Source organism: Theobroma cacao, chromosome 1 (assembly GCF_000208745.1).
Source record: "Theobroma cacao cultivar B97-61/B2 chromosome 1, Criollo_cocoa_genome_V2, whole genome shotgun sequence".
NCBI lineage: Eukaryota > Viridiplantae > Streptophyta > Magnoliopsida > Malvales > Malvaceae > Theobroma > Theobroma cacao.
In genome coordinates, this window is record NC_030850.1 from 17,181,311 (window position 1) to 17,195,793 (window position 14,483).

Consider the following 14,483-nt stretch of genomic DNA (forward strand, 5'->3'; position numbering starts at 1 on the left):
TTTACATTTTTATAGTTTATGCCATTTAATATTCAATGCTTAATTTTAAATTAGTTGTTTTTTTATTATTTTTATTATTTATTTATTTAATATCATGTATATTGTATTTTCACAAATTAATTATTTATTATATGTTTGAATTATTATTATTTATTTATTATTTATTTATTATTATTTATTATTTTTTATTATTTTTATCATTATTTTTATCAAGTAATTTTTTGGTATAGTCAAACTTTTTATTTATTAAGAATTTCGGAACTTTGAAATCGAGGCCCTCCCATCGTACTGGTGGAGCCTTGATTCGGATTCTGAACCTAAGGAATATCGGCCCGGGATTGCGACTCCTCGCGCCCCCGACCAATCATCCCATCATCGGTATTGTTTACTTAACTTATTTAATATTATTGTGTCTTAAAATTCAATTTTTCCAAGGTCAATTCTAATGCCTATCTTATTATAATTATTTGACTAGCTCAACTATATATTTTTTTATTTAACATAAAATGTTTCTTCCTTGTTTATTCTCATTCACTAAATATATTTTTACAATCTAATGTATAAACATATTTTATATGCTCCTTACATGGTTTTACCCAAGGATACCTCACCAATGTCTCAATAGTCTCCAATTTTTACTTAACTTAACCTTTATATATATTATTTTTTTTTTGCCTATCATCTATTTCATTCATTTATATTTTTATATTTTATATTTAGCTCTCTAGATCTATCACTATAAACATATTTTATTTAGCAATCTATTATTTTTTTTTGCTATGTGCTTTATTTTCCTAAGTTTCAATACCTCTAATAAATATTTTCTTACATTTGAATCCTTTTCTTATGTAAAATTTTTTTATATTTATATATCCCTTTATTTGTATTACTTTCTTAAATCTCAAAAATAAAACCTAAGGATTTTAGAACATTACATTGAAGTATTAATCTTAAATGATTAAACAATAATCCTACAAACAAATAAAATGAACCAACTCAAGCCATAAAAATTTAAGAGAAATGATAAATGTTTTACCTTTCTAAGCTCCTCCAAATCTACAGCCCACTCCAATCAACTTTTAACTCTGCAGCCAGTAAATTTTATTCTTCCAAAATATGCCATTTGGGGTGGGAAATGGGAGGTCTACCCACAGGACGCACTTTAAGAAACCCCACTATTTTTTATCCTTTCTTCACTTTTTCCTTCCCTTTCTCTCTCTAGTGCCCAGCTACTTCTCTTTCTCTCTAGCAATTTCTATATATTTTTTTTTTGCTCTCTCTAGTGGCAGATGATTTGCTTTCTTCCTGTCGTTACCTAGCCGCCGCTCACCCCCTTTCTCTCTAAATCTCAAGCTGCCATTTTATACTCTCTCACCAACCCTTTCTTTTCTCTCTACTCGTTTCTTTTTTTTTTTGCTCTCTCACCCAAGATCTCCCCCTTCCTCACTCACCCAAACCGGCGGCACTAAGAGAAAGCCCCCTGCTCTCTAACCGACCTTCTTATTATTTCCCTCTTTCTTTCTTTTTTTTTTTTTTGTTTGTGGCTTCCCCGTTGCTAGAAATCTGGGAATTCTTTGTTTTTGTAGATTTTTTGATCTCCTCTCCCCGAATGCTACAATGTCCCTTCCCCTTTAGACCCGATTCTTGGGCTCTGGAGGGGGCACGCTTCACTACCTTGCCAGACGCGAATTTTTCACGTCTGGCAGGGTGAGGGAGGTGCTTGGCAAGGTGCGTCCGCATCTTGCCAGTCGTACCTCACTCCCCTCTTTTTTCATTTCTTCTTTATTTTAATTTTTATTATATATTTTTTTTAATTTATTTTTTGTTTATGATTTAGTGTCTACAAATGAAAGATCTTCTAGATCTCCACAGGACAAAAAGGATAATTAAGGAGAAAAAAAGATAAATGGTAAGTCCACTACTCATTGGCACCATGCTGTTGACTATGTTAGTCGAAGAAAAACATAAAAATAATTAAATATTTGATAATAATGAGTTTAACCTAATTAAACTAGATAGATATAATATTAATATTAAAAAGAAAAATATTTTTATGTTTTAACATAAAAATAAAGATAAAGATAAAAATAAAATAATATTCAACGTAAATTGGAAAAAATTATAAATTATTCATATTATTTAACTGGTAATCCGTTTAAAAGATTTATTATTATTATTTTTAAATTATATCATTTGTAAGGACCTTACTAAAACCCTCACCTTGTAGCGCCTTTGTTTTTTATGTTTTTTATTAATGGTGTACATCTGCTTTTGTTTTCGTAAAACTACTTTAATACCCTTAATCATTAGTAAAACTTTTTTTTATTATAATTTTAAAAAAAAAAACCCAAACGATCTTTAGCTTCAAAAACCCTAAACAAAGTTGCCTTTCTCCCAGAAACCCTAAACCTGCTAAAGGCCGCTGCTTAGACCTTCCAACGGATTTTGGTCTGTTAATCTTCTTCTCCCGAAACCCTAAACCTGCTTTCGCTTTCCAACAAAATTTTGGACCTCAGCGTGAAAACGGGACAAAAATGGTGAAGAAGAGTAAAAGTAAGCAAAACCCAATTCTCTTCGTTTCCTATATCCTATTTTCTAAGTCTCTTTTTTAAAATTTTGATTATATGATTTTGCAGAGAGCAAGAGCAAGAGAGTTTCACTGAAGCAAAAGTACAAGGTGATAAGAAAAGTAAAAGAGCACCATAGGAAGAAAGCTAAGGAAGCCAAGAAGTTGGGATTGAACCGTAAGCGGAAGGTTGAGAAAGACCCTGGTATCCCCAATGATTGGCCTTTCAAGGAACAAGAGCTCAAGGCTCTCGAAGCTCGTCGGGCTCGGGCTCTTGAGGAACTGGAGCAAAAAAAAGCTGCCCGCAAGGAGAGGGTATTGTTTCTTTTCTTTTGTTTTCTTTTCTTTTTTTAAAAAAGACAACTTCCCTTATTGGTTTTCTATTGTTTTGGTTTTTGGGTTGTGTTTTTACCTTATATTCTAGCTCCTTTTTACTATGATGTAATGGACCTTTATAATTTTCAGGCAAAAAAGAGGAAGATGGGTTTACTGGAGGATGATGAAAAAGAACAAATTATTGAAGAGGGAAAGGGCACTGATGATTCTACTGGAATTGTGAAAGCCCGGGGTAAGTTGATATTAAGGTGGTGATTGATTCACTGTGGGTGGATGGTTCATATTTTTGGCATTTTTCTTATTTGCAGATAACTCAGATAGAGCTTTCTACAAGGAGTTGGTTAGAGTCATTGAAGCATCAGATGTTGTTCTGGAAGTCCTTGATGCTAGAGATCCTCTTGGTACCCGTTGTGTTGATATGGAAAAGATGGTGATGAAATCAGGCCCTGATAAGCACCTAGTATTGCTTTTAAACAAAATTGGTAATTTCTTTGTCTCAACTGCGAATCTCCCCCTTATTTCTCTGTACAAAGAATACCTTGAGTTTTAATAAGCAATGTCTAAACATCCTAACACCGTCACAAAGTTTTTAACCTCTGAGCAGTTAGCCGAATATTGCCATTTCAATGTATTTGTATGTCCCACAGTAAATCTTAACACATTACTCCTATGTGCTTTTTAGCTTTGACCTTTTTTTTTGTTCTTACATTCTCTGCTTAAGTGTTTTATTGAAAACTTGTATTTCAGATCTTGTTCCTCGAGAAGCTGTTGAAAAGTGGCTCAAATATCTTAGGGAGGAGTTACCCGCAGTTGCCTTTAAGTGCAGCACTCAAGAGCAGAGATCAAACTTAGGGTGGAAATCTTCTACAAAGGCAGCAAAGCCTAGCAATCTTCTGCAAACAAGTGACTGTCTTGGAGCAGAAACTCTTATTAAATTGCTGAAAAATTACTCAAGAAGTCATGAGGTACATTTAGTGGCTGTTTTCTGACCGCAATACAATTTTCTCTGTATGTTGATATTGAGTGGTAATTCTGTCTTCTCTATTTGGTGCTTGTATGGTTTATCCACCTGTTTAATTTTGTGTGGAAGTTTAAATCTGTGTTATTTTCATGGAAGTATTGATCTCTTGCATAAATTGTTTTTGCAGATAAAAAAGTCTATAACCGTTGGTGTTATTGGCCTGCCTAATGTTGGCAAGAGTAGCCTAATTAACAGCTTGAAAAGATGCCATGTTGTAAATGTTGGAGCAACTCCAGGGTTGACGAGATCAATGCAAGAAGTTCAATTGGACAAGAATGTAAAATTATTGGACTGTCCTGGTGTTGTTATGCTTCGATCTGGAGGGAATGATGCGTCAATAGCTCTTCGAAACTGCAAAAGAATTGAGAAGTTGGATGATCCAGTTGGTCCAGGTAATTGAACATTTGAATTGTGTGTTTCATCATTAATGTAGCTGGGTGTGAGTAATTTGGGATTAAGCATAGTTTAGTTGAGATAAGCTTAGTTGGAGATTCAGCTTGCTTTATTGCAATGACTCTTGACTAGTTTGGGATTAAGGTGTAGTTTAGGTGGAGAGTATACTCCATTCTTATCCTTTTATGAGAAGAAATATAATCAAGAATTCCTTAAATATATATCTAAGTAGGGCATATTTTAAAATTTATCTTTTCTAATGCATTCATGTCAAAGAAGATAAAATAAAAGTAGTCATGATGTGTGATAATGAAGAGAAAAGAAAAAGGTAAGCTTCAAATTTTCTCAAAGTGCTGACTTTTCTTGAAAAAAGAGAACATAGGAGGAAAAAAAGGGAAATTTATGGTAGCTGCCCGGGTGATTTGTCTGGAATCTATTGAAAATTAAGAAAAGAAAGTTAATTGTCAATGGTGCAAAGTTATGGAACATGACAATACATGGCTAGCCTTAGAAAGCAAAAGTAACACTTATAACAAGGTTAAAGACTTAAAATGCCTGAAATCTTCCCCTCTTCTTTTCAAGTGTAACCCAAAATTCATGTTTCCTGAAAACTTGAACCCAAAATCAACCATTGGTGAGGTCTTATATTCAGCCATTCCTCTAAGTTTTTTCAGCTGCAAGTATATTTAAATTTTAACAAGCTAGACTAACCATTTTTTTTATTGATGATGACCATGATGCCATGATGCATATACCCCACATTTCCACTATTCTTGGGCTCTTCTGACAGATTCTGTCTCTTCTAAGGTTTTTTTTTTTTTTTTTTGTGGTAGCTGCAAAAATAAGTTAAAGGTTACTTTCTGTATCCTATTATTAATGTGATGATTGCATCAATAGCTTTCAAGCATCAACCTGGTCAGTAAACCTCTTTAATTAAAAAGGGCTTTGAAAAAGTGATTATCACTGTAGTTGATTGTGTAATTACAAAGACAAATTCTCAACTATTTTTAATGGATAATGATTTGATGAGTGCGAAGGCATATAATGGAATGGATCCCAAGCCTGGCAAGAAATTGAGCCTGCTGATCAAACAAATGGATTAAAAGGTTGAACCCCTTTGAAATATATGTGCTGACATCAAATTGTCCTACAGGATTAAGATTGACCTGTGAGATATATGTACTGACATGTTAATGGAATTTCAAGTGCATTGTTTGTCTAGGCAGGAATTCTTGAATTAGAAATTATTGGGTCTCAATTATTGGCAATATTTTAACTTGTCTTGCCAAATTCGAGTTAGCAATATTAGTTTATAATTCTCCTTTGTGGACAAAACAGTGAAAGAGATTCTCAAGCTTTGTCCGGAAAGACTGTTGGTGACAATATACAAGATCCCAGGCTTTCATTCAGTTGATGAATTCCTTCAGAACGTGGCCACTGTAAGGGGTAAGCTCAAAAAGGGTGGTATTGTGGATGTTGAAGCCGCTGCAAGGATCATTCTGCATGACTGGAATGAAGGTATGCATTGGAAGTTATTTATTCTTATTTTTGCTCTTGAATTTTGCTAGAAAATCTGAAAGAAAACTAATTGCTTAGGAAGAAATAGATTTCAGTACCAAGTTAATACAATGCTATCTATTTGGCAAAATTCAGGTAAAATTCCGTATTACACCATGCCCCCAGTAAGAAATCAAGGAGAGCCTTCAGAGGCAAGGATCGCCACTGAACTTGGAAAAGAGTTTAATGTTGATGAGGTTTACACCGCTGAATCTTCATTCATTGGAAGTCTCAAGCCAGCTGATGATTTCCATTCCATTGAAGTTCCTCCAAGCCACCCCCTCAACTTTGATGAGACCATGCTAAAGGTTTGTGATTGCTCTTTTTAAATTCTATGTAGATCCCCAAGTTGGCTGTTGCACTTGCTTTCCCAATGGATACCAACTCCTATACTGGTGTGGATATGAGTAGTTATAAAGTGGCTGGTGGCCCAATTGTTTTTTAGTTTTTAGTTTTGTATGTTAATAGATGGAATAGCTTGAACTTATGCTGTTATGCCTATATGAATTTGTTGGATTTTGGTGCACCTCAGGATAATGCCCAACCATTGCCATCAACTCAAGGTGATGAAAGCCGAGAAGATATATCTGATGGTGGTAATGATGAGCCCATGGCTTCTGAAGAAGATGATGCTGAAAAAGCCAAGTCAAAATCTGGTACAAGCAGGCAAAATGAGAAGCTATATGCAGCCGAAGGTATACTTAACACAAAGATGAAAAGAGCAGAGAATAAGAGAAGGAAAAAAGCCAAAAATAAATTGAACTCCGTGGACGATGCTATGGATGATGATGACTATGACTTTGGTGTGGATTATGTGAAGGGGAAGGGTCAAACTACTGGTGGGTTGCCAATGTCAGGCATTGAATTTGATGAGTGATGAGAATTAACCATAACTAAAAAAATGTCATGTTGGCAATTCGTTTCTCTATATTTTGGTGAGAATGCCAGGATAAGAGAAATTTTGTTTAACTATAATTTTTCTTTTAATGCTGTCACTTCTTAGTGGTTAATGCTTCTGCGAGATTCTGTCTGCAATGCCCAACTAGTTTATGGAAGATGCAGAAACCCTTGAAATATCCCCAGTTATGCTTTTAGGTGGTGGGTTAGCTATAGGATGTTGATTGTTGAATAAGGACCATTAGCAACAACCCACATATATAAAAAACCATGCAACTTTATGACTGATTTAGCTGTGATTCATGAATTATGAATTTGGACTTTCAGCGTCAGTTTCAGACACAAGATCAGGTGACCTGGTTGTTGTCCTTTTGACCAAGTTAGTGTTAGATTTAAAAGTTGTGCAAGGCAATTCTCTGGAGAAAACGAGATGGAAAGAACATAGATTTATTCGTAGAAAAAAAAAGGGTGAAACGTGCATGAATAATTTCGAGAATCGACCTCTATTCCCATTCTTTTACTGGCGACAGCCAAAACATAAGTGTCAGTTCGTATCTTTTGGGGCAGCTTGTCTGGGGTATATACTCACCGTGTAGTGCTGAGAGTTACAATTATTTCTGAATAAGAATGGAGAAGAAATCGGTTCAATAGGAACAGGTTTAAAAGGGATTATATAGTTGGTGTCGACCAATCAAATACGTCAACAGATTAAAAATCATCCTGGAGGTTCATTTGGTATTATAAATCTGTTGTGTCATATGGAAACTTCGAGATACACACAAATATACTTTGTATCATTCTGCTCTAGTAGTATCAGGATCCGTACTAGCACCCGGGGTGGCCGGATTATAGGAGGACGACTTTCCAGAAATTCTATCCTTGGCCGTTGGGGGTGAAGCTTTAGATGCAGCACCATTGGTAACTGATGTTGCGTTTACAGCAGTAGACTTTGGAATAAGCCCCTGTGCCTCCATTGCCTCGCGTGCTGCTTTCTCTTTGGCTCTTTTGGCCCTTTCCAACACCTCTTCCTGTATGGAAGAATTAAGGGGAGGTTATATCCAATAATATGAATTATCAAATATGTATCTCTGGTGGTACAATGAAGCAAATATCGCAGATGGACCAATTTGAAATCCAGAAAAGAAGTAGGTCCTCATAGCCAATTTATTATTGCATTTCTTCACCAAATAATATATCCCTAAGCAACTCTCAGTCGCGCTTGACAATAACTGTTTTAAAAGTAATGGAGCCAGATGATCTGTTAAATTGTTCAAATTATCAATTGGTAGACTTTGCAGAATGTGGACAAGTCTGTTGTAATTAACAACAAATCACAAAATCATTGTGATGAAACTGTGGAGCCAGACCACGGAACTTACTAGAATTTGAATTGGTATGAAACTGTGGTCATGCACTTTACTATGGTTTTAGCTTTTGAGGTTAAGGGAGAGAAGACGTGTGGTCTGTGGAGAGTGCCATGAGATATATTCTATTTGTAATAAAAATGTTAACATAAGAAAGCATTTTAAACAAAGTGTGCAACTGGGAGAAGAATGAAGCTATCTTTACTCAATCTATTTTTGATTTGCAGAAAACAAGGCCTGCAAAGTTGCAGGGCTTACAAGTACAGTTGTCCAAAACATGAGAAAGAGAAAGAAAGCAATTAAATCTTCTTGTTTTAATGCCTTCAAAAGTTACCAACAACTTTTCCAGTAAGGTTCTATTTGTAAGAGATGCAACAATCACTTTTGTTCATTGTAACATGATCCATCACCAGCACACATAATGGTCCAGCAGAATCCGTTCTGTGTATAGACCCAAATTTCAAATTCATAAAACCTTGCCATGTCCCGTTCATGCATTAGCAAGTAAGGTGTTCCACAAGGCTTGAAAAAACCAGCAAAACTGACAATAAATAGGCAAAGGACCTAACATAAATCATGAATTTAACAAGGATTAGCTGCACAACAACAAACTCTAACTACCTGAAAGTCCTGTACTTGTTTTTGTTGCTCGGCCTGCAATCTACCAACTGCACCCAAAAACTCCCCAATTGTGGATTCAAGTCGCTCATTAAGTGCTTCAGCTAGAGCCTTTCCCAAGAAAAATGCATCCAACACATTCCTGCTTTCATTATCACCTGCAACAATAAGTATCTCACTCATTTACGCAGAATGAAGAAGGGAAAAAGCAGCTAAAGTGTATAATGGGTTCATAATTTACCCTTTTTCAAGAAATTACTCAATTTATACCTTAACCCACAGGGTTCAGTACTTGAACACAACTGTCATCATGTAAGTACTAGTATTTCCCATACATACTTCTTTTCCAACAGCTATTTATCCACAACATAAAATTTCTGCTTCATTACTAGAATTAAAACGAGATTAATGATAATTCAAAGAATCACAGATACCCATCATTATGTTAATATTAGCAGCATTTTTTTTCTCAATCAAATCGAAGTTAATGAAACATGACATTCAGAACCAAACCAACAAAAATTCACCCCATGATACTTAATTTTGGAAACCCAAATCACAGCCATAAATTTTAACACCAAAGAATGAAACAAAGGTAATTTAGTGCAAGAAAGGAGGAGGGAACTACACCTGAACCAGGAGCACCAGGTCCAGTGCTACTTCTGCAGATAATACTGCTTCTTTGAGGCACTCTGGCCCCACCAAAGCTAAAACTTGTAAGATTGAGATCTGAGGAACATAGCCGAGGGCCTGGAATCAAAACTGAGTTACATGGATTGATATAAAGCTTCCTTTGAATCTTAATAGAGGGGAAAGTAGAAGTCGGGGTTGAAGCTGAAGCAAGCCCGCTCATGGTTTCTCTCTTGACCTTCTGTTTGTCTGTTCTTTCTCTCTCGGTTCTTCTCAGTTTTCAGTTTTAAGTTGCCATATTTATGTTCATCTTGTCTTTGACATCAAAATCGTGTAGGGAGGGGATAGCCTAGATTTTCTTACCAGGAAAATGGGTTTGGATCCGAACTCCTTGACCAAATCCGGCTGACTGGGCCGGGCCTTTTTTATTTTCCTTCTTTTATTATTGATTGAGATGGCGTTCAATGTTTCATCAAGAATCTCGTTATTGAAAAAATAATATTATAATATTTGATATATATAAATAAAAAAATATTGATAAAACTTTTAAAATAAAAAGTATTTTATTAAGAATATAGTATTAAAACAAATATAGATTTGGATTAATTCTTCCATAAGTTTAAGGTTAAAACAAATATAACCTTTGCTAGTGGCAAATCTAAGATGTTACGTAAGGGGGTCATCATTTTAATAAAAAAATAAGCAAGATATAAAATTATGATGCATATATATACAAAAAATACGATGTCCTTCAAATTAATTTCTAATGTTTTCAAATTACAATATCATTCTTCTATTCTTCATGTCTTGAAACCTTTTCATAATTGTTTCATTGTCAATAGTTTCGAAAACATTCCTTTCAATATAAGTCATTAAACAATCATTCAACCAAACATCTCTCATTCGGTTACGGAGTATACTTTTAATGAGATTCATAGCAGAAAATGCTCTTTCAACTGTTGCTCTGTTGCCATTGCAATTGGCAAGACTAATGCCAACTTCACCAACATATAAACCAAAGAAAACCCAATATCTTTTTGCTTTTGAACCGTATTTTGAGCAAGATCATCAACTCTTTTTAGCTCATCAAAGCCAACATTACTTCCCATATTTGCAATATAATTATCAAGTTGATCATCAAGTGCCAAGAGATGCACATCATCAAACTCCAACGGATGAAACTTAACAAATTGAATCAATTTTTTTTTTGTCAAAAGCTAAGAAGGAATAGTGTGGATCAAGATAGGCTATGCATGAAAGCAACTCCATATTAACATTATCAAAGCACTCTTTCAACTCTTGAAGTTGAAAATCAACCATAATGTAAAGTAAATCAACCTTAAATTGGTGAAAATTTGTAGATTTTTTAACTCTACGTCGTGATCTCCCACAATGCACAAAGAAAGCATCCATGTCTAAAATATCAATCTTTTGCTTATCGGAAAATTACAAATTTCTACGAATGAATCATCCCAACCATCTTTTTTAAATTCTTGTAACCTCTTATTGGCTACGTTGACTAAACTCATAACATTTGAAAGGTCTTGATCTTTTCTTTGTAATGCCTATGATAAATCATTTGTGATTCCCAACACTTTTTTCATTAAGTGTACTAGGAATACAAATTCAAATTCATTCATTGCTTCAATGAGTCTACTTGTTTCACCCTTATTATCAAAAAATATCGACATATCTTTTATAGTCTCAAGTACATCAAGTGTTGGAGAAACAAAGAAATCACACTAAGAATTGAACCATAATGTGAAACCCAACGTGTGTCTCTAGGTCGTTTCAAAGTAACTTCTTGATTCAAACCTCTTCTGGTCACCTATTACTTCCAGAAATTCCTTCAACTATTTTTTCAATTTGTTTCATCCAAAGCAGCTCCTTCCTTCTGCAAAAAGCCCCAACATAATTTGTTAAGGTTGCCAAATGATCAAAGAATGAACTAAGCTTCTCATGCTTTGGTGCAATTGATACAAGTGTCAACTGAGGTTGATGAGCAAAATAGTGAACATAAAAAGCAGATTGATTTCGACCAATATCAACTCTTAAGACTGCTAACCTTTCCACTCATATTGCTAGCGCCATTGTAACCTTGACCACCAATACGTGAGCTATTCAAACCATGTGTAGCAAAAAGCAAGTCAACGGCCTCTTTTAAGATCCGAGAAATGGTTTCAAGAATATGCACAATGCTAATAATACGCTCAATGATGCACCCATGTTTGTTCACATATCTCAAGCCAACAACCATTTGTTATTTGACTACGAAATCACGAGCCTCATCAACTAGTGAAGAGAAGAAATCATCTCCAATATCTTCAATGACTACTCTTGTAGTCAAAAAAGTAGTAGTGCTGCAAATATCCTTTTGGATTGAAGGTGCATTCAATTTGTAATTCTTTGGAGCATTATTCAAAGAAACTCTTCTTGTTTATTCACTATGATTGCAAAGAAATTTTAAAAGTCCAACAAAATTGCCTCGATTATTTGAAAGCTTCGACTCATCGTGACCACGAAAAGGCAATGAGGACATCTAAAGATACCTAACACATTCAATTAATGCATTCAAACAAACTCGGTAATCAAGTTTTGCTGGAATTGAAATCTGAGCAACCATGATATCGATGTGTTGCTTTTGCTTCATCAAATATTCACGAGCGTTCAAACATTTATTATGACTACTATTATGCGCTCTTACATGTATATCCAACTTATTCTTCTTTTTCCAATTTCTAAACCCTTCACCAACAAATAAATCATGCCTACCTCGATGATCATCGTATTCAATATTGAAAAGACAACAATATAAGCAAAAAGCGGCATCTTTACTTTCACTATATTCCAAACAAGTGCCATATTCCTTGTGCCATAGTGGATTAAACTTATGTTTTCTTCCCGAAAAATCAATAAGAGGAAAGTTTGTAAGTTTTGGGTGACAAGGGCCCTTAATTAAATAAGCTCTTTGAATATTCTCTCTCCTTAGCATTATGAGCAATACTAGAAATACAGGGTCATAGATCAAGATCGACCACAACTTGTTCTGAAACACTTTGATTAGGCTCTTCTAGGATAAAGGCGCTTTGGGTAGCTTTTTTTGTAGGAACACTATTAGACCCTTGGTTATAGTTATGTTGAGATTTGGTTCGAGCACATCTATTTCTCATAACAAACTTATCCATGGCTAATATATTAAAAGAATAAAAATAGTTACAAACAATTAAACAAAGATTAAAACCATAGCATAGATTAAAACTAAAAATATGAAAAAATCATTGAAATTTAATTCTCAAAATCTAACATTTCTTATTGAAGCAAAAAAAAAAAAAACCCAGATAGCAGGTGCAAGCAATAATCTCAAGAAAAGAAAAGTAATAATATTGAAAATGGCAAAGTAGGTTGTTAAATATCCAAAAATAAAATGAAGCAATGTCACAACCCAATTTTCAGGCCATGATCGACGCAAGGGCCCAATGGGCATAGCCTACTAACCCCAAGCAAGCCTCTTTTTATAGTCCTATCCATTATTTCATCCATCACACCTAAAGTCACATTTCATAATTCTCAACTATAATTACTTTAATAGTGTGCTTTGACAATCATATGCTTGCATTTATATTACTCCAAAATAATGTCACCCATTGCCAACTCATAATGGCAATCATCAATCCAAATATATAGACCTGACAATTCGTGTTAACGTATCGTAAACGTGTCAGACACAATTAGACACGAAACACGTTAACGCTAACACGAACACAACACGTTTAACATTCGTGTTTTAAATTTGAAACACGTACAGGTACACGTTTAATACACATGTAACACGACACGATTAACTCGTTTATTAAACGTGTTAATATACGACACAACACGATTAATAACACATTTAACACGATTAACACGTTTAACATGATTAAATAAAAATATTTACAATTAAATATAATTTTATTATTTAAATTTAAAATCTATAATTATAAAAATAATTATAATAAAACAAAAATAATAATAACATCAAATAATCACTAAAAGTTAAAAATTAAGATTGAGTATGTATAATTACATTATACCCTTTACAAAATTAAAAAAACTTATTAAAATAATTATTTAAAATTATTTATATAAGATTAAAATAGTTTTTAACTATTAATTTTTAATAGGCTAATAAATGTATCACGTATACACGTTTAAACATGATAATACGATTAAACACGATAATACGATTAAGTAAACGTGTTTAAACATGTTTGTCGTGTCAGACACGTTAAGACACGAAAATTTTAGTGTCTTAACGTGTCTGGCACGATTAGACACGAAACATGTTAACACTAAACCCAAAATCTGTTTAACCCGTGTCTTCTCGTGTCGTGTTAATGTGTCGTGTTCAAAACTACCAGGTCTACAAATATACATGTATTGTTCATAACATGAACCTTAGTGATTTACAACACATGTGCGTATACACAAGCAAAGACTCTTGATTACCAGCGAAGTGACTTTAGGTACAAGTACGGCTATTGAATGTCATGGTACCTACCAAAGGCAAATACAAGTGGACACCTCAATCTAGGTCCCAACTATCTTTGAATATGAAAACATGAAGTTAAAAAGAATGAGTATAAACCCAGTAAGTGAATATAGGAAGGGAACAAGCAAATAATAAGGAAAGTGTAAAAATCATGATGCACTTTTGTTAAAAACAATACAATTTAGTTTAATTTCTTACTAAAACCCCTCATTTCAAACTTTGATTATTTAACCTCTTATGGCACATTTGGTTCGCGGAATAGATAGGAATGGAATAGAATAGTTATTACGTGGGAATAGAATGAGGTGAGAATAGAATAGAATAAGTATTATGTAGTTTGGTATGATGAATGGAATAGAGTAGGAATAATTATTATGACTTATTACAGTGTTTGGTTGGGAATAATAGCTTTAGAATAGGAAAGGAATAGAAAATAAAAAGACAAAAATACCCTTTATTCTATTTAATTATTTTTTTTATTTTATTTTTTAAATATTAATAATTTATAATTAATTAAAATATTAATAATTAATAATTTAAATATCAATATTTTAATATAATTTAATTACT

General features: G+C 33.8%; 2 protein-coding genes and 1 pseudogene across 3 annotated transcripts; 1 reads left to right on the plus strand and 2 right to left on the minus strand.

The window, feature by feature from the left end:
• LOC18612806 (guanine nucleotide-binding protein-like NSN1) lies at nucleotides 2,347–6,967 on the plus strand. The gene is made up of 9 exons (XM_007049738.2): nucleotides 2,347–2,553; nucleotides 2,637–2,881; nucleotides 3,032–3,134; nucleotides 3,211–3,384; nucleotides 3,650–3,867; nucleotides 4,051–4,315; nucleotides 5,655–5,834; nucleotides 5,970–6,181; nucleotides 6,406–6,967. Exons 1-9 carry the CDS (start codon nucleotides 2,535–2,537, stop codon nucleotides 6,748–6,750), a joined length of 1,761 nt encoding a protein of 586 aa, XP_007049800.2. The 5' UTR covers nucleotides 2,347–2,534; the 3' UTR covers nucleotides 6,751–6,967.
• Nucleotides 7,414–9,766, minus strand: LOC18612807 (uncharacterized protein At4g13200, chloroplastic). 2 transcript variants are annotated; one of them, XM_007049739.2, is made up of 3 exons: nucleotides 9,383–9,766; nucleotides 8,756–8,910; nucleotides 7,414–7,798 (listed from the first exon to the last, which is right to left on the minus strand). In XM_007049739.2, the coding sequence occupies exons 1-3, from the start codon at nucleotides 9,603–9,605 to the stop codon at nucleotides 7,565–7,567; spliced, it is 612 nt and encodes a 203-aa protein (XP_007049801.2). In that variant the 5' UTR covers nucleotides 9,606–9,766; the 3' UTR covers nucleotides 7,414–7,564. The 2 variants fall into 2 exon arrangements, with proteins under 2 accessions (XP_007049801.2, XP_017984948.1); XM_018129459.1 differs by lacking the exon at nucleotides 7,414–7,798 and adding an exon at nucleotides 8,334–8,656.
• On the minus strand, nucleotides 10,160–11,979 carry LOC108661354 (annotated as a pseudogene).

Excerpts from the sequence above, each read along its gene's own strand:
- LOC18612806 (XM_007049738.2), top strand. Across the intron at positions 2,882-3,031 it reads AAGCTGCCCGCAAGGAGAGG|GCAAAAAAGAGGAAGATGGG; the intron begins GTATTGTTTCTT and ends TATAATTTTCAG. Across the intron at positions 3,385-3,649 it reads ATTGCTTTTAAACAAAATTG|ATCTTGTTCCTCGAGAAGCT; the intron begins GTAATTTCTTTG and ends CTTGTATTTCAG.
- LOC18612807 (XM_007049739.2), bottom strand. The coding sequence starts at position 9,605 with ATGAGCGGGCTTGCTTCAGCTTCAACCCCGACTTCTACTTTCCCCTCT. Across the intron at positions 8,911-9,382 it reads ACCTGGTGCTCCTGGTTCAG|GTGATAATGAAAGCAGGAAT; the intron begins GTGTAGTTCCCT and ends TTATTGTTGCAG. Across the intron at positions 7,799-8,755 it reads AACAAGTACAGGACTTTCAG|GAAGAGGTGTTGGAAAGGGC; the intron begins GTAGTTAGAGTT and ends TCTTCCATACAG.